Source organism: Podarcis liolepis (genome assembly GCF_965112155.1).
Source record: "Podarcis liolepis genome assembly, chromosome: 8".
NCBI classification, from domain to species: domain Eukaryota; kingdom Metazoa; phylum Chordata; class Lepidosauria; order Squamata; family Lacertidae; genus Podarcis; species Podarcis liolepis.
In genome coordinates this window covers 1,546,534-1,568,072 of record NC_139560.1, presented here as the reverse complement: position 1 = coordinate 1,568,072, position 21,539 = coordinate 1,546,534, and the positions used below count along the sequence as shown (strand labels likewise).

The window sequence follows — 21,539 nt, the reverse complement described above, 5'->3', positions numbered from 1 at the left end:
ACATTATATTCGTAAATTCACATTTTCACATTTCTTTTTGTACCAACATTTATCCATTTCATATTTCTTGCCCTGTGTCTTCCCTCCACTCGTGCAAAGATCTCCTTTCCGAAGAAGTGAACTCGATTGCAAGAGCTTTTGCTTGGAACCCTCGTCCATTTTGGCTGGCGCTGCCTGCTTTTATTCTGCTTGGGAAAGGCCACGGGGGCAGAAGGTTGCAGGATCAGTCCCTAAAAGTGTCTCCAGGCTGGGCTGCAGAGATTGCTTCCTGAAACCCTGGAGAGTCTGAGCTCTGTGGACCACGGACAGGGCTGGATTTAGGGTGGATGAGGCCCTCAGCTCCTGAAGGTAATGGGGCCCTTTCTATGTCCAGCTGTCCTTTGTCAACAACAAATTGTCACTTTTTTGTGTTGAATAGATGATCATTTATGGACCTCATAGGTATCTCAAGCCATTTGCACATGCAGAATGTAAGCACCCTATATATAGAAAGGAGCAAACCAGTGATAGTTTAGGGAGCAGGCTAATAATAATAATAATAATAATTTATTTATATCCTGCCCTCCCCAGCCGAAGCCGGCTAACAGAGCGGCTAACAACAGTAAAATAATACAGCATTCTAAAAACAATTCATTATAAAATCAGCTAGCAGGTGGGGCCCATGACTTACATCATAGGAGCCTACACAACACAAAACACTGTTGCTGTATGTCAGTTTTATTTTATTTGGTTTTTTTATCTTGTATTTTGGAAATCTACAACCAGTTTTTTTTCCTTTCATTTTTTTGGGGGCCCCCAGGAGAGAGGGGCCCTAATCTATATCTTGTTTAGCTTATAAGGTATGTTAATCCGGCAATGGCCATGGATCTGGGTTGCAGATTTCTGTTAAGGAGCTGAGTTATCAGATATCTGAGCTATCAGAGAGAGCAAGATATCATTCATTTAAGCCGATAAGTGAGGAACAGCCTCTGCTTGGAATCCGGCACCTCCCTACAGACCTTTAAGCGCAGGTTTATTGCTGATAAGGAAATTGGTCTTTACAGGACCACAGAAGAGCAAAAACCTGGGGAAACAGACTGAAACACATCTTATTTATGCCGCAAGGCGCAGCATCCTTTTGGGAGAGGCTGGTTCTAATGTTTGTTTATTTCTGTCTCAAGGGACCATCTTAATTTCTCTTCTTTTCTTTTCAATTATTAATTTTGTTAGTATTCTCTACACAACAGCAAAAAGCAATACACAAAACAAAAAAACAAGCACACCACAAATCCAAATCTTACAAAATAAGAATATAAACACTAAAAAGAAAAACAAACATTGACTTAATTTCACATATGTGCTCATGGGGTCTGAATTAGCGGTGTGACGGACCGGGAACAAGACCTTGGGGGGTTATAGCTCCATGAATATGTCTCCCCAGGGTGTGTCGGCCATGAAAAAAGAACCCAGGAAAGGGATCAGAAATAAAATTGCTGATATCACAATGCTGTTATGCAAATCTGTGGCATTGCTGCGTTTGGAATATGGCGTCGTTTGGTCCCCTCACACAAAAAGGATGTTGTAGAGTTGGAAAATGTTTAGGAAAGGGCCACCAAAAATTATCAAGGGGATAAAATGACTCCTATGGAGAAAAGTTTGCAGGGGAACTGAAACCTGGGGGGGGGGGGTTCAGGGAGAGATTCAGGATTCCTCCCTGTTTATTTTATGTACCGGTATTTAACAAAATTTATATACTGCCTGGCTGTTGGTGTTTTTAAAAAGCTCTCTGAGTGGTTTAGGAACACAGGTTTACAAAAAGATTCTCCATAACAAGGTTAAAAAGGTGTGTAAAGACATTCAAAAGATGGAAATAAACAGTAGCTAAAGAGCCCATCAACCAATTTGGTTTTTGCAATTCCCACCCAAACATTCCTTCTTTTTGCAAAAGAGTAAAGAATTGGAGCTGAAGTGATAACATCCATTTGTTCTCCAAGATTGAAATCTTCCTTCAGGATCTCTTAATGCAATCAGTTGTTCAGCTGGACCAAATCAGGCCCGCAGCCCAGAGGGTTCCCATCTCTGCACTAATGGCCGGCAGCTGCAGAAGTGAGGAACTCTTAATGGTTGTGGGCGGCTCTCTGACAAAGACTTGCTTCACAAAGAAACTATAGGATGCTCTCCTGGAGTTTTGTGCATGCAGCCATGACCAAGAACCTACAGGTGAAACTCGGAAAATTAGAATATCGTGGGAAAGTTCATTTATTTCAGTGATTCAACTTAAAAGGTGAAACTAATATATGAGATAGACTCATGACATGCAAAGCGAGATATGTCAAGCCTTTATTTGTTATAATTGTGATGATTATGGCGTACAGCTGATGAAAACCCCAAATTAACGATCTCAGAAAACTAGAATATCAAATTAAATCAGCAAAACAAGGTTTGCAAATAGAGCAATACTGGACCTCTGAGAAGTAGAAGCATGCATATGTACTCAGTACTTGGTTTGGGGCCCTTTTGCATCAATTACTGCCTCAGTGTGGTGTGGCATGGATGCATATTCAGGCTACCAATACCAATGATTCTTCAACATCAACTTTGTTGGACTGGTCATGTTGTGCGGATTCCTGATGATCGTCTTCCAAAGCAACTACTCTATTCTAAACTTAAAAATGGGAAGCGTAATGCTGGTAGTCAACAAAAGAGGTTTAAAGGCTGTCTCAAGGCAAATATTTGAAAGACACTCGAACTCAGGACGCAAGGGAGAAACATGCTGAGAGGAAGGCACGCCTGGCAAATCCACAGCGTGATCAACTCCCGCCCAGAAACCAATGTCTCCACTGTGGAAGGACGTGTGGATCCAGAATTGGCCTCCACTGTCACTTATGGACTCATTGTTAAAACCGTGTTTATGGAAGACAATCTTCCTTGGCTACGAGGGGTCGCCAAAGAGAATATGCTAAGGCACAGGTAGGCAAACTGAGGCCCAGGGGCCGGATCCAGTCCAATCGCCTTCTAAATCCGGCCTGGAACGGTCTGGAAATCAGTGTGTTTTCACATGAGTAGAATGTGTCCCTTTTATTTAAAATGCAACTCTGGTTTATTTGTGGGGCAAAGGAATTCATTCACCCCCCCCCCCGCCAAATATAGTCCAACCCCCCACAAGGTCTGAGGGACAGTGGACCAGCTCCCTGAATAAATTTGCTGACCCCTGTGCTAAGTATTTAAAGGTAAAGGTAAAGGGACCCCTGAGCATTAGGTCCAGTCGTGGCCGACTCTGGGGTTGCGGCGCTCATCTTGCTTTATTGGCCGAGAAGGCTGGCGTACAGCTTCCGGGTCATGTGGGCAGCATGACTAAGCTAGTTTTGGCGAACCAGAGCAGCGCACGGAAACACTGTTTACCTTCCCGCCAGAGCGGTACCTATTGATCTACTTGCACTTTGACGTGCTTTCAAACTGCTAGGTTGGCAGGAGTAGGGACTGAGCAACGGGAGCTCACCCCGTTGCGGGGATACGAACCGCCGACCTTCTGATTGGCAAGCCCTAGGGTCTGTGGTTTAACCCACAGCGCCACCCGCTGTAGTTGCATGTAAACTACCATCGTGCATCGTCTTCCATGTCTCCCCTAAGGAATGTTAAGCATAGTAGGAAAGGATCTACTAAATAAGTCTTATCCTTCCTTCGCTCACGCTAGGAAGTGATGTAGCAGAGCAGATTCCCCTCAATATAGCTTGGAAGCTAGTTTGCAGATTCGTTTGAATCTCTTAAGGTAAAGGTAAAGGGACCCCTGACCATTAGGTCCAGTCGTGGCCGACTCTGGGGTTGTGGCGCTCATCTCGCTTTATTGGCCGAGGGAGCTGGCGTACAGCTTCCGGGTCATGTGGCCAGCATGACTAAACCGCTTCTGGCGAACCAGAGCAGCGCACGGAAACGCCGTTTCCCTTCCTGCCAGAGCGGTACCTATTTATCTACTTGCACTGGTGTGCTTCTGAACTGCTAGGTGGGCAGGAGCAGGGACCGAGCCCCTCTATGTGAGCAATTCCTCAACAGCAAAAAAAAGGAAGAAGCTGAGATGCAAAATGTTGGGTCTGGCTACCTCTTCGCACTTCACGGGATGAGGAGAGATGTCTTGTGACACCTAGCACAAAAATATTTCAAATATTTGCCCATCCTTCTCTTTCTCTCCCCTGCCCTGCCCACGGTTCGCAGCTTTCAAAATATCCCTTTCCCTCCTGTCAAAAGCGAAGCAAACTGTGCAGCTCCCCATTCCCATTCCCACAACCCGGTAGCAAAGATTTGGACATAAATGCACCCATTTTCTTGAAGCTTATCATTGCAAGGTGAGGACGCTGTGGGGAATGGTATTCCCAAAGGCGGGACAGAGATCTTCCATAACGCCAGCCCTATGGCCTTGTCTGCCGCCCTGTAGATTCCACCAAAAAAACCATAGTTTGCTGTGGAGTGAATTTGTATTTATTTATAAAAATATTTATATCCTGCTATATCATTTTTTTCAAGAGTGGTTTACAACAATATACATATTTTTTAAAAATTGAAACTTATTTTAACCAGAGACCATCACCTTACTATTATGTAAATACATTTACTTAAGGGCTTGACGGCACGGAAAAAGTTCAGGTTGAAACGGAAGGAGCTGGCTGAATCTCTAGTGGCAGGGAGTTCCACAGGGCTGGCTGGGCCGATGACACTGAAGGTTTGGTTTCTTGTTGGGAGTCAGATGATCCTTGCCAACTCAGGAGGTGGCCAGCAACGTTCTTGCGGATGATCTCAGTGGTTTGGGATAGAGGGGTTCAGGTGATCCCCGAGGCAGAATCGTAGAATCGTAAGGGGTCCGAGGGTCATCTAGCCCAACCCCCGGGACCAAAGTTGTTCCCCCCTCCAACTTTTTCCTTTTATTTATTTATTTATTTTAAAAAACCTTGCATTTCTAAAGACAGACTTGCTACCAGCCATTATTCTCCCCAGTTGACCAGAGGGTGTAAGCAGCAACCTTTTTTCTGCATCTACTCCCGGAGTGCCAATTGGCGGGCAAGTCCTGTGATACAGTAGAAGCTTCCGATTATTAGGCGCCAATTGGCATAAAGGTCTTTGGAGGTGATCACAGTCCTAGGACTTGAGACCCTGATGGGTGGAAAGATCTGAAGGGGTGAGGGTGGGGGGAGATCTCCAGATTCCAAAATGTTGATTGGCCAGAAAGCGCCAGGGGCAGCGCCAGGAGGAAGCGACTTACGTTTGGGCATTGCGCGCTGTCTCTGCCAGACACTCTCTAACCAGCGCCCGGGGGGCATGAATAATTCCTCCCTTCAGCCTCTCCATAGCGCTCTTGCTGCCTGGCGTAGGCAGGTCGAATCTCCTTGCCCGTCTCCTCAATGACTGAAAGGAAGTCTGTCTATGTGCTGTGGGAGCCTTGGGCACCTGGGGGCTTCATAGCCTGCCCGTAGCCCATCGACGGGGGCCCAAAATCGTTGGAGAGAGGTCAGAAGGCGGCAGAAGCTCCAGAGTCCAACTTTCTTTTCAGAGAGGCAAGTGGTCTGGGGACAGCAGCGCTTCTCCTGGCTGCTGGCAGGGCTGGTAGGGGGCCACCACCGTGCTCCGCAGAAAAGGCCCCGCCATGCCGTCAACTGGGAACCCGATGTTGGCCGGCTGGGTCATCCAGTCGAGACCTTTGTAAATCAAGACAAGGACCTTGAACCTGGCTCAGCAGCGAATGAGCAACCAGCGCAGCTCTGTTAACAAGGGAGTTCAATGTTTTCACATCGGAGCGCGGCTTCTGAACCGGGTCCAAGGGCAGCCCCACACAGAGCGCATTGTAGTAGTCCAGCCTCGAGGTTCCCAGTGCACGGACTATGGCTGTCCAGGAACGGCGAACCAAAGAGAGCTGGGCAAGATGGCATCTAATGGAGGGAGACTGGGATTTCTGTTTTGATTTTTCCGGTGAGATCTGGAACATTTGCAGTTGCGAATCCCGGGTGTTGGAGAGATTAAGCCATGATGCGTCCAACTTTCTTTTCAGAGAGGCAAGTGGTCTGGGGACAACAGCGCGTCTCCTGGCTGCTGGCCGGGCTGGTAGGGGGCCACCACTGTGCTCCGCAAAAAAGGCCCCGCCACGCTGGCAACTGGGAACACGATGTCGGCTGGCTGGGTCATCCAGGCGTCGAAGACGGTCTTGTTGGGCGGCATGGCTTGGTCCAAGTCGAGCAAGAGCCCCGAGGGACGGGCCAGGGGGGCGGGGGGCCTGGGCAGCAGCTCCCAGTACCCCGGGGGGCTTGTGAAGGGCAGGGGGTTGTAAATCGGCAGGCCCGGGACGGCGGCAAAGGCGGAGAACGGAGGTGGGTAGCTGGGGGGAGCCACAACGTTGGGGGCCACGCACTTGGTGTATGAGGTGGGCAGCTGCTGCAGGTGTGGCCCCCCGGCTCGCGGGGCATCGTCGGAGTCCGAGCTGCTGCTGTCGGGGTCCTGGAGGACCCGGGGGCGCTTGGCCAAGCTGTGGGGCGCGTGCCCCTTCTTGGGCCTCGGCCACCCGGCTTGCCTTCCGTCGGGGGACAGGGACCCCAGGGAAGAGAGGCTGCTGGAGGAGGAGAAGGAACGGAGGGCCGGCAGGCAGCTGGGGGGCCGCCAGGGCAGAACTGGGTGCCCTGTGCAGACCTGGTAAATGGGGACGGAGCCCCAAGTGTCTAGGGCGGCAGAGGGGCTGTGGGGCAGCTCGGGGGCTGCCCTGGGCTTCCCGCTCAGACCCACGTCCTGGAAGTCGCTGAGCAGCGTGTCGATGCTGATGGGGCTGTTTTGGGGGACCCCTTCGCCGGCCGGGAATGTCCTTGTGTCCTCAGAGGTGGGCATGTTCTGGGGGGCCGGGGGTCTTCCGTTGAGTGGCCAGCCGTGGTACACATAGGGGGCCAGGTCGGCGGCAAACGCCCGCTCTTCCTGGCGGGAGATGGGGGTGTTTTGCAGTTTCAGGGCCTCCGGGGGGATGCGGTTCACGTCCACGGTCCAGAAATTCCCCTTGGCCTTGGGCTTGGAGGGATCCTTTAGCACCTGCGGGAGACGGGAGGGAGGAATGAGGTGCTTTTTTATTATTGTTGTTATTAATAATAAAAATAAATTTTTATTTATACCCCGCCCTTCCCGGTTCAAAAACCGGGCTCAGGGCAGCTAGCAACAAATTTAAAACACTTTAAAACACTTTTAATTATAAAAGCAGCATAAAATACAGTATAAAAACATGAATAACAATAAAATTCAAAAATCAATTTTGGGGAAATAAGCATTAGATAATCCCCAGGGCTAGCTGGCTGAATTGGTCCTACTTGGGCCAGCGAGGAGGCCAGGGAAGAATTAGCTGTGGGATCCCAGAGCGGGGAATCTTCATAAAAGGGGAGGGAAGAGAAGGGAAATAAAAGATCAGGCGGAATTCAAATTGAAAGCCAGGCGGAATAGCTCTGTCTTACAGCCCTGTGGAGTGCCTGGTGTGCTCTGGTCCATGGGGTCATGAAGAGTCGGACACGACTAAACAACAACAACAAAAACAGCCCTGCGGAAGGAGGTTAAATCCTGAAGGGCCCTGGTTTCCTGGGACAGAGCATTCCACCAGGTCGGAGCCACCACTGAGAAGGCCCTGGCCCTGGGGGAGGATAGTCTGACTTCCTTAGGGTCCGGGACCTCTGAACTATGGTTATTCATGGATCTTGGTGTTCTGTTGGGAGCCGCTAAGAGTGGCTGGGGAAACCCAGCCTGATGGGCGGGGTATAAATATTATTATTATTAGCTGATGCTCTGCAATTATGCTGTCCGATTCTGGCCCCTCTTGAAGCTCAGGGTCCCCTTCAGGCCCAAACCCTCCCTCCCTTGCGCCCCCACCTCACCTTGTAGAAACAGTCGTTGGAAGACAGGTTGTGGCGGATCGAGTCCTTCCATCCCTGGTAGCCTTCCTTGAAGAAGGGGAAGAGGGTGCTGATCTCTTGTATGATCTGAAAGAGCAGGAAGCAAATGGGAAAGGATTCCTCGGGAGTCAGTGGGCACCGATCCCAGACAGTGCAGAAACGCAGGCAATACTGGGAGATGATATATAATGAGTCGAAAAAATATTGAAATATACATTTATAAAGAAACCAGAAGCATTCTTACTGGGCATTGTGGGGAGTGATATAAATAGAAAGGAATGTAAGCTCTTTTTATATGCAATAACAGCAGCGAGAATATTATTGGCCCAAAAATGGAAGCAAGAAGAGTTACCGTCGATTGAAGAATGGAGGATGAAGTTAATGGACTATACAGAATTAGATAAACTAACAGGAAGGATTCGAAACCAGGAATTCACAGAAGACTGGAGTAAATTTACGGACTATTTGAAAAGTAATTGTGAAGAACAGATGTTTTAGGGTTGCAAGAAGTTTTGTGAGGAGTATTATTAGAGGTATTGTAAAAATGGATAAGGGGGAGGATTATTTGTTAAGAGATGTAAAGGCAATATAAAATTAAGAAATGCATAAGAAGTGGTGAAAACGGTGGATCATCAGAGGTGCTGATGGAAGTATAAAAAGATTGTATAAGTGATAAGCTTTGTGGTACATTTTATAATTTATATGTTAAAATTAATAAAAAATATTATATAAAAAAAGAAAAGAAAAGAAACGCAGGCAATGCAACTCTTGGGGAGAAGGGATTGAGAACGGATTCTAGGATTCTGCAATCTCCTTCTGGAGGGGAGGAGTCCAGAATCTGGTAGACAGCGCCATCTGCTGGAATGACCAGAGCTCTGCCACGCAGCTGACCAGGTGACCTTGGACTGGCCGCCATCTCCAAGCCTCGCCCGCCTCGCAGGGTTGTTGTGATAAGAGGGGAAGATCGGCTGCTTTGAGCTCCTTGGAGCAAAGGTGGGAAATAAGCCAAATAAATAAATAGATTCCTGCGGAGGGAAATGGCCAGCCCAAGTATATATTGGATCAGATACGGCATTTTATATTTGCAAAAAGCCTGGCTCAAAACAATCTGTCAAGAGATAAGAGGAAATCGTTATTAAATATTATTAAATGTTACATTTTAAAGTATGTGGTATTTGACTCCAGACAGGTGATTTAGATTGCAGCATGGATACTCAAAATACAGCAGATTTCATATATTTTTAACTGCTGCTATATCTGAATTGTCTCTGTTATATCCTCATGTGATTTTATCAAGTTATCTGAGTGATGAAGTGAGAGAAAAAATATATTTATGAGCTAGTATGAAGCTCTCAGCATGTACAGAAGTTTAAATTGCCACAAAGGGGAATGTTAGCATAACATTAACAGTGAAAACATGGCTGGAATATTGCAGAAATGTCAAAGGTTACAGAGCACATTCAGTTATGGGATGGCTGGAAAAAGCAATACAACCTTATTTATCAACTTCATGAAGAAAAAACTATAGATCACATATGTACTGCTATAATTCATTCAAATTGTTGTTGTTGTTTAGTCGTTTAGTGGTGTCCGCCTCTTTGTGACCCCATGGACCAGAGCACGCCAGGCCCTCCTGTCTTCCACTGCCTCCCGCAGTTTGGTCAAATCTGATCACATATGAACTGCTATAATTCATTCGAATTAACGTAGTATTAATAAGCTGCAATGATTGTATAGTATTTATAATATTGGCTTACACTGCATTTTATTCATATTTATGTTATCCTTGTAGTGTACTTTGTTGCATTTGGTTCTCTAGATAGATCTTTCAATATGAACCAGCCTAGAAGTTATCAGGAAAGAGGAAGATCAACTGATAAAGGGTTTCTTGAAAGGGATGACCTGGAGAATTCTCCCTGCCCCACCATAGATAGCCCTTTTAATGACAGTTAAATAGACATATCCTGTTGGGAGGATTTGCATTTCCTGCCCTTGCTTTGTGCAAAGCAACCTTTTGAATAGAACAGGTGAGCTCTCACCTGAGGGCAAGATGCTGAAGACAGAGCAATGTTGTGTGTTGCTGTAGTGCTGTCAAGTTTTAAGCTGTGGGACAGCTCAGTTACTAGAGCCTGAGACTCTGAATATCATGGTTGTGGGTTCAAAACCCACACAGGGCAAAAGATTCCTGCATTGCAAGGGGCTGGATAACCTAAGTCAGAGGTTTTCAACCAGTGCGCTGTGCAGAGCTGTCAACTTTTCCCTTTTCTTGGAAGGAATCCTATTCAAAATAAGGGAATTTCCCTTTAAAAAAGGGAAAGGTTGGCAGCTATGGTGCTGTGGAGGGACATGGGTGGCGCTGTGGGTTAAACCACAGAGCCTAGGACTTGCCAATCAGAAGGTCAACAGTTCAAATCCCCGCGACGGGGTGAGCTCCCATTGCTTGGTCCCTGCTCCTGCCAAACTAGCAGTTCGAAAGCACACCAGTGCAAGTAGATAAATAGGTACCACTCCGGCAGGAAGGTAAGCGGTGTTTTCGTGCGCTGCTCTGGTTCGCCAGAAGGGGCTTAGTCCTGCTGGCCACATGACCTGGAAGCTGTACACCGGCTCCCTTGGCCAATAAAGTGAGATGAGCGCTGCAACCCCAGAGTCGTCCGCGACTGGACCTAATGGTCAGGGGTCCCTTTACCTTTACGGTGCTGTGGCACCCTGGGGTGCCTTGAATGATGGTCAGGGGTGTCCTCTGTCCCTCTTTCCTTCCCTTCCCTCCCTCTTCTAATGTCTCCCAAAGACTTGCACAGCCGCGGGATCCCATTCACCCGGTGCTCTACCAGCTGCACTGGCTCCCGGTGGAGTACAGGATCAGGTTCAAGGTGCTGGTTTTAACCTTTAAAGCCCTATATGGCCTAGGACCCTCGTACCTACGGGACCGCCTCTCCTGGTATGTCCCATAGAGGACCTTACGGTCTTCAGATAAAAACATCTTGGAGATCCCAGGTCGCAAGGTGGTTAGATTGGTCTCAACAGGGCCAGGGCCTTTTCAGTACTGGCCCCGACATGGTGGAACGCTCTGTCACAAGAGACTAGGGCCCTGCGGGACTTGACATCTTTCCGCAGGGCCTGCAAGACGGAGCTGTTCCTCCAGGCCTTTGGCCAAGGCACAGTCTGACCCCCTCCTTGGGTCATCCTCATAGAACTCTAGCCCAATGGTTGCCATGAACGTGTTACTTCTGGGTTTCACCGCTCGCGCATGCGCTCAAAATGACATAACATGCATGCGCGGAAGCGGCAAATTGCAACCCGTGCATGTGCAGACGCGGGTTGCGTTTGCTTCCTTCAAGATGCGAACAGGGCTCTGGAACAGATACCGTTTGTATCCAGAGGTACCACTGCATTTTAATTAATTGATTGATTTTATGTAAACTGTGTTACTTTTATTGTTGTTAGCCACTCTGAGCCGAGCTTCGGCTGGGGAGGGCGGGATAGGAATATTATTATTATTATTATTATTATTATTATTATTATTATTATTATTATTATTATTATTATTATTTGCAGCAGCCCTGATCCTGCCATTGCTGGCCCCCAAGGTAAGGTGCTGGCCTCGCTTTCACCTTTGGCCAGTCTCCGATGGGCCACTAAGGCTGGGGGCATCCTCTGCCCTGTGGGGCAGCGTGAGGAACCCCCCTCTATTTTTTAGGGGGGGAGCAGCTTAGAGACCAGGGGTGGCAGCAGCGGCTGCCCAAAGGACTCCCAAGGAGAGGGGAGAGGAGAGGAACCACGGTGAGGGGCTGCCGACTCTGCAAGCAAAGGGTGACCTAACTGGATGCTTATGCCCCCCAGGAGTGCCACAGAAATAATGTACAGTGGATGCTCAGGTTGCGAACGTGATCCGTGTGGGATGCACGTTCGCAACCCACAGCTGCGCATGCGCGGGTTGCGATTCGGCACTTCTGTGCATGCACAAAGCACGATTTAGCACTGCGGCGCATGTGCAACCACCGAAACCTGGAAGTAACCCCTTCCGGTACTTCCAGGTTTCGGTGGTCCGTAACCCGAAAAAACGCAACCTGAAGCAGGTGTAACTCGAGGTATGACTGTAGTTGGTCAAGGGAGCCATGGGCTCAAAAAGGATGAAAACCTCTGGCTTAATTGCATTCCCCACCAGAGATGGAACAGGATGCCCCCTTCTGGGCAGCCTCTGCAACTGCAAAAGGAGAGACTCATGGAGTCGAGTTCCTCAGGGGTGAGATGCTCACAATGGGCCAATTTTAGCACAGACTCTCCATTTCCAGCCAACACGGGTGACGCGGGTGGCGCTGTGGATAAATCCTCAGCGCCTAGGACTTGCCGATCGCATGGTCGGCGGTTCGAATCCCCATGGCGGGGTGAGCTCCCATCGTTCGGTCCCAGCTCCTGTCCACCTAGCAGTTCAAAAGCACCCTTAAGTGCAAGTAGATAAATAGGTACCGCTTTATAGAGGGAAGGTAAACGGCGTTTCCGTGTGCTGCGCTGGTGCTGGCTCACCAGCTGCAGCTTCGTCACGCTGGCCACGTGACCCGGAAGTGTCTCCGGACAGCGCTGGCCCCCGGCCTCTTAAGCAAGATGAGCACGCAACCCCAGAGTCGGTCACGACTGGCCCGTACGGGCAGGGGTACCTTTACCTTTACATCATTTCCAGCCAACACCAGTTGAAGCTGAGAAACCACCAATTTCCCTTCAGCATCTTCAGCACTCTGTCAACTTCAGGCCTGTACCAGATCCTGCACTGGAGGGGGTTGGACTAGCTGACCGTAGGGGGACCCCTTCCAACTCCACTATGATTCATATTTAATAAAAATTTATTATTATTATTATTATTATTATTATTATTATTATTATTACCCTGCCCTTCCCGGTTCAGAAAACCGGGCTCAGGGCGGCTAACAACAAATTTAAAACACTTAATTGGTGCAACAACAAACAGCATAAAATACCATATAAAACGTGAATAACAATAAATTCAGAAATCAAAAAGCAATTTAGGGGGGAAATCCCTCCAATAAACATTAGATGATCACCAGGGCCAGCTGGCTGAATTAGTCCTAATTATCATTTATATTGGTCATCAAATTGTAAATAAGAGAAGCTGTACTTCTTAGCCTCCCTTCCAGCTGTCCAGACAAGGCATGAGGGAGGGAGCTTTTGAAACCACCTTGAACCAGGTAAGACATTGACCTGACTCCTCATGTGGGAGAAAACCTGGATGATCCAAAAATGTAAACAGAGAAAACTGCCTTCGGTGCCAGTGACCCCTTGCAGGCTTGCAGGAAAGAGTTCACCTGGGTGTGCTTTTCTGCAGAGAGAGGGGCAGAAAAGGAACTTTCCCCCGTCCCAACAGAAACCCCAGGTCTGCATGGCCACGAATTGTAACGGCTTGCGGTTCTGGGTCCCCAGATGTTGGACTACAACTCCCATCATCCCTGAGCTCTGGCCTTGCTAGCTAGGGGTGATGGGAGTTGTAGTCCAACATCTGGGGACCCACAGGTGGAGAAAGGCTGGACCTGAAAGGCCTCGCAATCGACTCCCAAATTAGGGAGCCCAGCACCACCACCCTGTTTCGAGCATCGCTCTTGTGGCTTAGGGCCCTCGTATTTACAGGACCGCCTCTCCTGGTCTGCCCCGCGGAGGACCTTAAGGTCCATGAATAATCATAGTTTAGAGGTCCCTAAGGAAGTCAGATTATCCTCCACCAGGACCAGGGCCTTTTCAGTGGTGGCTCCGACCTGGTGGAATGCTCTGTCCCAGGAGACCAGGGTCCTGCAGGATTTAACTTCCTTCTGCAGGGCCTGTAAGACAGAGCTATTCCACCTGGTTTTCAATTTGAACTTTTATTCCCCTTCCTTCCCTCCCCCTCCCCTTTTTATGAAGATTCCCCGCTCTGGGATCCCACAGCTAATTCTCCCCTGGTCTCCTCGCTGGCCCAGATAGGACTAATTTAGTCAGCTAGCTCTGGGGATCATCTAATGTTTATTGGATGGCTTTCCCCCCAAAATTGATTTTTGAATTCTGAATTTATTTTTATTCACGTTTTATATGGTATTTTATGCTGTTTTTTGTTGCATCAATTAAGTGTTTTAAATTTCTTGTTAGCCACCCTGAGCCTGGATTTCTGAACCGGGAAGGGCGGGGTATAAATAAAAAACATTATTATTATTATTATTATTATTATTATTATTATTATTAAGCAGCTGTACCTGCCTCTCACTGCCAGAAATACCAGCTTCTAATAATTAAACGTTTCCTGCAACACACGGGCTGGGCTGGACTAGATGACCCTTGGCAACTCAACAATTCTATGAGTCTCTTAATTTCTTTTCTGGGATAGAGGTAGAGGATGCCTGGAACAGGAAACGGAAACCGTATCTCGCCATTCTCCCACGTTGAGATCCAAAACTGGCTTCCAATGTTTAAAAACCTACTTAGGTAACTCTGGCCCACCTAATAATAAATAATAATAATAATAATAATAATAATAATAATAATAATAATAATATTTATACCCTGCCCTCCCCGGCCAGAGCCAGGCTCAGGGCGGTTAACACCAATACAGTGGTGTCCCGCAAGACGAAAAACTTGCTAGACGAAAGGGTTTTTCGGTTTTGCATTGCTTCGCTCGACGAATTTCCCTAGGGGCTTGCTTTTTTCTTAAAGCCGCTTGAAGAGGCGCAGTTGCGACGGACCGTGGTTTGCAAGACGAAAAACATGGCAAGACGAAAAGACTCGCGGAACGAATTATTTTCGTCTTGCGAGGCACCACTGTAATATAAAACCACAGTAAAAGCATAATAGGGGGAAAAGGGAGGAAAAAAGCAAAAACAAAAAAACCCGAATTTAAAATACAGGTTAAAATGCAATTTAATAATCTTGAGGGCTGCAGTTCCGCCTAGCCATCAGGGCCAGATTTCAGTTTGAGGAGGTCCTAAGCTGCTGAAGGTAATGGGCCCCTTTCTATGTCCAGCTGTCCTTTGTCAGCAACAAACTGTTGCTGTTTTTTTGTGTTGAATAAATGCTACATGGTAATTGATGGACCTCATACGTATCTCAAGCCATTTGCATGTAACAAAATACACATATTTTATCAAAGCAACTGTTGAACTGAAATACAATACATCCAGGTTGTTTTTTCCTTTAACTTTTTTTGGGGGGCCCTAAGCTATAGCTTGTTTAGCTTATACCAGGGGTCAGCAAACTTTTTCAGCAGGGGTCCGGTCCACTGTCCCTCAGACCTTGTGGAGGGCCGGACTATATATATTTATATATATATATATTTATATGATATTTATTAAAGTTTCAAATAAAAGATTACATAAATCAAAAGAGAAAAAAGAAAAGAGAGAAATAAAAATAAAAATACAAAATACAGAAAAGAGATAATAAACATTTTAAAAAAACACCACATCAATCTTTCCGTACCTTACATTTCATTTCCTTACTTCCCTGACCTCCTCACACCTCCCTTTTTTGTATTCCAGTTCTATTAATTAATTCAGCAATTCCTTTCCCTCTTTGTTTTTATCTTAATCCTTTAACTTAATAAATCATGACTTTGGATTTTCATCTGTTAACAATCCATTTTTACATACACCTTAATAACATTGCTGCTAAAACCACTTAACTTCATTCAGACATCATTCTAACATTCATTAATTTTGCAATGTTTCTGTAAATAGTCTATATTTCGGGGGGGGGGGGGAAATGAATGAATTCCTATGCCCCACAAATAACCCAGAGGTGCATTTTAAATAAAAGGACACATTCTACTCATGTAAAAACACGCTGATTCCCAGACCGACCGGATTGAGAAGGCCATTGGGCAGGATCCATAGCTGTCAACGTTTTCCTTTTTTTAAGGGAAATTCCCTTATTCCGAATAGGATTCCTCGCAAGAGAAGGGGAAAGTTGACAGCTATGGCCGGATCCGGCCCCTGGGCCTTAGTTTGCCTATCCCTGGTCTTCAGAGTTGGGGGGTTCAAGGTAATCTTTGCCACCAGGGAGAGGAGCTGGTGGAAGAAGATTGGAAAAAGTTTAAAGAATATCTACAGAAATACTGTAAAATTTATGAATGTTAAACGGACGTTGGATGGAAAACAAGCAGTGTTGGTAAAAAGATTAATAAGAATATGTAAATATAGACTGATAATGAGGGGAAATGTATTTTTAATATAGGTTAAGATGCTGAGTAAGGTTAAGTGATAGAGCGTAAGGATTTGCTGAACTAAATATCTGAACTGGAATACAAAAAGGGAGGTGTGAGGAGGTCAAGAAACTAGTGAATGAAGTATAGGATATGAAAATACTAATCTTTTTTCTGTTTTGTTTTTTGGTGTTCTTTATTCTTTTTCTTCTATTCTGTTAACTGCTTTTTTTATTGTGTACCTTTATGTATTTTGCTTTGTATTTTCTTATTTTTGTAGTGTTTTTTTGGCTTTTGTATTTTATGTTTAAATTTTGAAGCTATTAATTGTTCAATAAATATTACTTTAAAAAAACAACAAGGTAATCTTTGCCACTGACCCAAGAAGCCTGTTATCTCCCCAGGCACCTGTCAGCTGAGCAGGCTCATTCCTCCTACTGTATGTAGTGCAAATATCTCCCCCACATCATCCATGGGTCAGAGATCAGTCAAGCCAGATGGGGATTAGCGCCAGCAGGGTGCAAATTGCTTTGGTGGAGGGGAGAGGAATGTTGCATTGGAATAAGGCAGCATCACTCGAACTCGCCTCCCTGCTGCTGCTGCCCTCTCTCTCCAAGCCCTCTCAATTGTCTGTTGCATCACCCAGGGAGCCACTCCCAAGGCATTTGCCCAGGAGATCCACAGGGGCATCAAATCGAGCCAGATCTGGGTCAGGCTGCACACTTACCGGAGAGTACGTCCCACTCAGTGCAGACATCACAAGAGCAAAATCCAAACTTTGGAAGGAAAGAAACTTAATCAATACAGTGGTCCCAATCCAAATGGAAAGTTACACTGCTGGAAAAGCTTAAAGGCTTGGGGATCCCACAGCAGACCCCGATAGCGACAGGCTTCGAGAAAGCTAGGACTACAATTTGCCAGCGTATCTGGGACGTAGAATTACAATGCCACATGAGCGAAATGATCAAACACCCAGCAATAAGGGACCATGGGAGAGGTTTTTCTCCAGCTAATTATCTGTCAGGTCTTCAGGTACCCAAATACAGACGGTCTTTTACCCTCGCCAGATTCAACGTTCTCCCTTCTGCCTTACTTCAGGGCAGATTTGAGGGTAAACCATACACAGCACGGGTCTGCCCTTGTGGCTCATTGGAAGTTGAAACTGCTCCACACGTACTATTACGTTGCCGTTTGTATGAGGATATACGTTTGACTTTTATTACACCTGTTTTGCAAAAGTCCAGGAAAGTATCGGAACTCCATAGCTTAAAACTACTGCTAGAGGATAAGAATCCCAAGACTACATTAAATGTAGCCAAATTCTGTGTGTCTGCAATCAATCGCAGGAAGCAAGTGGTATCCCATAATGACCAACCCCCTAAATGTTAACTACAGGGAGCATGCTAATAATTAATTTTAATTTTATATTTAAATCCTCGTTATATTCATATTGTCTTTTGTATTTCTGATATTTTTTTATGATCTGCGATATTGTGTGTGTTGCGGCTGGTCTGTGACCGTATTAATAAATTCATTCATTCATTCAGTGGCCCCTTGGTTCTCAAAGGAGGGACAGTGGACCGGCCCCTTGATGAAAAAGTTTGCTGACCCCTGCTGAAGACCATAAGCAAGAGCCAGGGGAATCTTACAGAGGGACCTTCCACAAAGCGTTGCCAAGAGGCAGTCCTTGACTCCCAACCCTGACCCCTTGGGTCGAGGGCCTCTGAGAATGCACAGAGTGCCTCTCAAAGATATTAATTGCGTTTGAGCCCACCTTTCCGCTAAGGGCCTCAAGGGGGCCACGTGGTCCTCTCCCTCCTTGTGTCATCCGCACAACAGCCCTGTGAGGTAAGCTCAGCTGAGAAGCAGCAACCGGCCTTTGAGGCCACACCCAGTAAGCTTCCCAGCCAAGGGACGGGGATTCGAACCCTGGTCACTGGCGGAGGAACACGATCCTGGTGGGGTGCCATCGCGGCTGCACCCAGCTCCGCCACTGATCCTGGTCTCCCACTTCCTAGTCCAGCGCTCTAACCATTGAACCACCACTGCCTTTCCCATTTCTAAGCTTCACCCTGCACCTTGTATGCTGCCCTGTTTTTCAGCCACAATATATTCTGGTCCTATATTGCACGAATGAACCCCTTGCTCCCCCAAGGATGGCCGTCGCTCCTCCAAACTAGTTATTCCCCAGAATTACAGCCGTGGCTGTAATTCAGAGGCATAACGCCCACTCTCATCGCCTTCAAAGGACTCTCATCCAGCCTCATCGACATCTAGTGGCAGGGAGTTCCATGGATTAATCCTGCACTGAGTGGGAAAAGTATATACACCCCTTCGTCCAAAATCTGCTGCAGGAAGAACCACAAATTGTAGGCTTCTGGGAGAGGGAGAAATTCTTCTCAAGAGTAGACCCACTCAAATTAACGGAGCTAAATCACTCAGGGTCATTCATTTCAATGGGTCTAGCCTGGGGACGACTAATAATAGATATAACACTTTTTTATGCCCCAAGTTCTCCATATAATCCAAATTAGAATTATCATGAATGAATAAAAATTACCTGGGCTAATTATACTATGGTCTTTTAAACTGGGGGAGGCGGGTACTGGTCTTGTTTGTTACCATGTTATGTATTTTTCTGTTTTTATATTGTAAACCACCCTGTGATCCTTGGATGCTGATGTAATAATAATAATAATAATATTTTTTCTTATTAAAACCTGAATTATTGTACTCCCTCTTTAGTTTCCTCCACCCTGAATTGCACAAAAACCAAACATCTCTCCCCCCCCCCTAAAAATACTATCAAGGGTTTTTTGGTGAGGATGGCTTCCCCCATGCAGAGGTGTTGGAAGGGGGGGTGGGAAGAGGAGATTCTTAGATATCCCAGAGGGCCTTTTTATCTTGCTGAAGCAGCTTAGCACAGCTGGGGGGGAGAAACGGGTACCTGGAAGTAAATATTCCCTCAATTTCAGAGATAATAAAGGCTTGGAGCAAGGCATTTGGCATTTCGCTAACTGGTTTGGGAAGGAGCAGTCCTTAGGCAGATAAGAGACCTGGTCTTTGAAATCCTGGCCCTAGCCTGACCCCAGGGTGATCTAGAGTATTTATTTCATTTCCTAAAAGGTATACACCGCTTGATTGCAAAAAAACCAGAACCCTCAAAGCACCAGTAAGGAAATTTGACAACAATCTTTGACAACAATCTCAGACTTCTGAAAAGTTAAAAAATGTTCCCATCGGGCGCTGACAGTGAATATCAAGAGGCAGGGAGTTCCAAAGTGTACAAGTGCCACCACGCTAAAAGATTGAATTTCTGCAAATGTGGGGAGGGTGTTATTTTGGATCGAAGTGGTTGAATGGGTGCGTATCAGAAAATCTCTGATGGGTAAATAGAGAGCAATCCTGATTACTTGGACCAGAATGAAGCCCTGGAAGAGGGTCAGGCACTTTCATAAAAAACATGAGCTGCCTTGCTTTTACTCTCCTGCAAGAGACCCAGGAAAGCAGCAATGGTTGCAAGACAAGGGAGCCCGTTCTCTGCACAAGCCAAGGGATGTCAGAATTTCAAATAAATCCCGCCATCCTGAATGATTATACTGGAAACTAAGTCCCCATGATTTGGAAAGAGCAGTTGCGTTAAGGCAGCGTGTGAGGGACGAATTAAACTCCAGTTGAATTGTGAGGCTCCACAAGGATCGGGCCCAGCTTTTCCAGCATCACAGAAATCACGACAAGTATCCCTGCAAGTAAGTTCAGGAAAGCTCCAAGCCTAAAAAAAGGTCAAGACAAAATCCTTACGTTTTCTGGGCTCGAACACATTGCACAAGGCAAAGGATATTAATCCTAGGGCCGCTGAATTCGTAATGGAAGCAAATGCCATTAAGTTCTGAGCAGTAAAAATTTCCCACTTGACCGTAATAAATTATCTGTCTATTCCAGAATCCTGTTCTCGCAGCAGCCAACCTGATGCCCATCGTGGGAAAACAACAAACAGGATCTGAACAGAAGAGCCTTCTCTCTCCTTTCCTGAAACTTCCAGTAACTGCCTCCAGCTGTGGTGGCAAAGCCCAGCCATTCTGGCTAGTAGCCCATGAATTTATCCATTCCTCTTTAAAATCCATACAAGTTGGTGGCCATCTCTGCCTCCCACAGTTTAACTCTGCACTGCCTGAAGAATTAGGACGTCCTTTTACCCATCCTGAATCTCTCAGCATTCAGCTTCCTGGGATTCTGCTACAGTTAAGAGGAGGAGGAGAACGACTTTTCTCTAGTCTTTTCTCCCATGTGCAATTTTACAAACTTCTATCGTGTTGCCTCCAAGAGAGAACCAATTCCTAGGACCTTCCCTAGACATCCGAAGGCAGCTTTTACAGTCGGGTGTATCCTGCAAATTCTGCTGGAAGCTGCCCAGAGAGGCTGGGGCAACTCAGTCAGATGAGCTGGGTACAAGCAATAAATAATAATAATAATAATAATGATAGGTTTTTCTCTAAAGTCACATTTTTTCATAGGAGAGTTGCTCCATCCACTCCCTCATTTTGGTGGCCCTTTTCTGCACCTTTCCCAACTGCACGATATCCTTTTGTAGGGATGCCTCCCCCTCGCCCACCTGAGCCCCCCACCCCTCTGATCATCTTACCTGGGACAATTTGAGCTTCCGACTTGGAGAGGTCTGGATGGCCAGTGCAATCATTGCCAAATAGGTGTAGGGGGGCTTGGGGTGGCGGTGGTAGTTTTTCTTCTTCCTCTTCGCCTTTCTGCCCGCCTCCTTGGCCGGACCCTCGCCCTGCCTGCCACCAGGCTCCTCGGCAGACCCCAGACCTTCCTTGCCCAGGTCCAGGGTGCCATTCTCAGGATTTTGGTGTGGACTGGAGGTGGCAGACATTGCTGTTGCTGCTGCTGCCTCTGCCTGGGAGAGCCTGAAGGGCTGGTCAACTGACCTAGGATAAACAGCTTGTTGCCCTAAAGGAGGAGGAAGATTTGGAACCCATTCATGTCTTTATCATGCTGATGATGGAATCTCAGCCTGGAGATGGAGATCCTGCAGGGCAGAAGGGTGTGAAGGGAGGGGCGCAGGGGCCAGTTGGCAAACCATTAACATCTGGCTGCTAATCTCTGAGCCAGAGATCCAGAGCCTGGGTGAGCCACATGAGATGCCTACTGCAGGCATGGGGAGGTGGAGCATTTGCACCTCTTGGTAGCGGCGCCTAGTAGTGCTGCCATTCGCAACGGGCACACCAAACATCTGGAGCAGACCCAGGTCCCCGGGCTAAACAGGAGCCCACAAACTGGAGTTTTAATTCGTGGCGAGCAAGCTACACTTTCCCTGACAGGGTGGTTCTTGATCGATGAATCACAGATTTGTGGGGTGGGAAGGGGCCCCAAAGGTCGTCAAAGTGGGAGGGGTAGTGTTACGAAAATTATGGGGGGGCACCTAGATTTTTCCTTAACAGTAGCTAATGCTATAAAAAAATTCCTTCCTGTAG

At 46.9% G+C, this 21,539-nt stretch overlaps 1 protein-coding gene, 1 long non-coding RNA gene and 1 pseudogene across 3 annotated transcripts in view; all 3 read right to left on the bottom strand.

Annotated features, from left to right (window-relative positions):
- The window catches only part of LOC310713255, a 258,239-nt gene that overhangs the window by 146,718 nt on the left and 89,982 nt on the right, over positions 1 to 21,539 (bottom strand). The gene's annotated exons all lie outside the window — the stretch shown is intronic.
- Positions 5,086 to 5,483, bottom strand: LOC310713751 (cyclin-dependent kinase 2-associated protein 2-like; annotated as a pseudogene). Its single transcript has one exon. The product of its transcript is annotated as a cyclin-dependent kinase 2-associated protein 2-like (transcript).
- FOXH1 (forkhead box H1) lies at positions 6,010 to 20,938 on the bottom strand (the record flags this gene model as incomplete). Its single annotated transcript, XM_083518366.1, has 3 exons — positions 6,010 to 7,032; positions 7,860 to 7,964; positions 20,693 to 20,938. The coding sequence occupies 3 exons, from the start codon at positions 20,936 to 20,938 to the stop codon at positions 6,010 to 6,012; spliced, it is 1,374 nt and encodes a 457-aa protein (XP_083374492.1).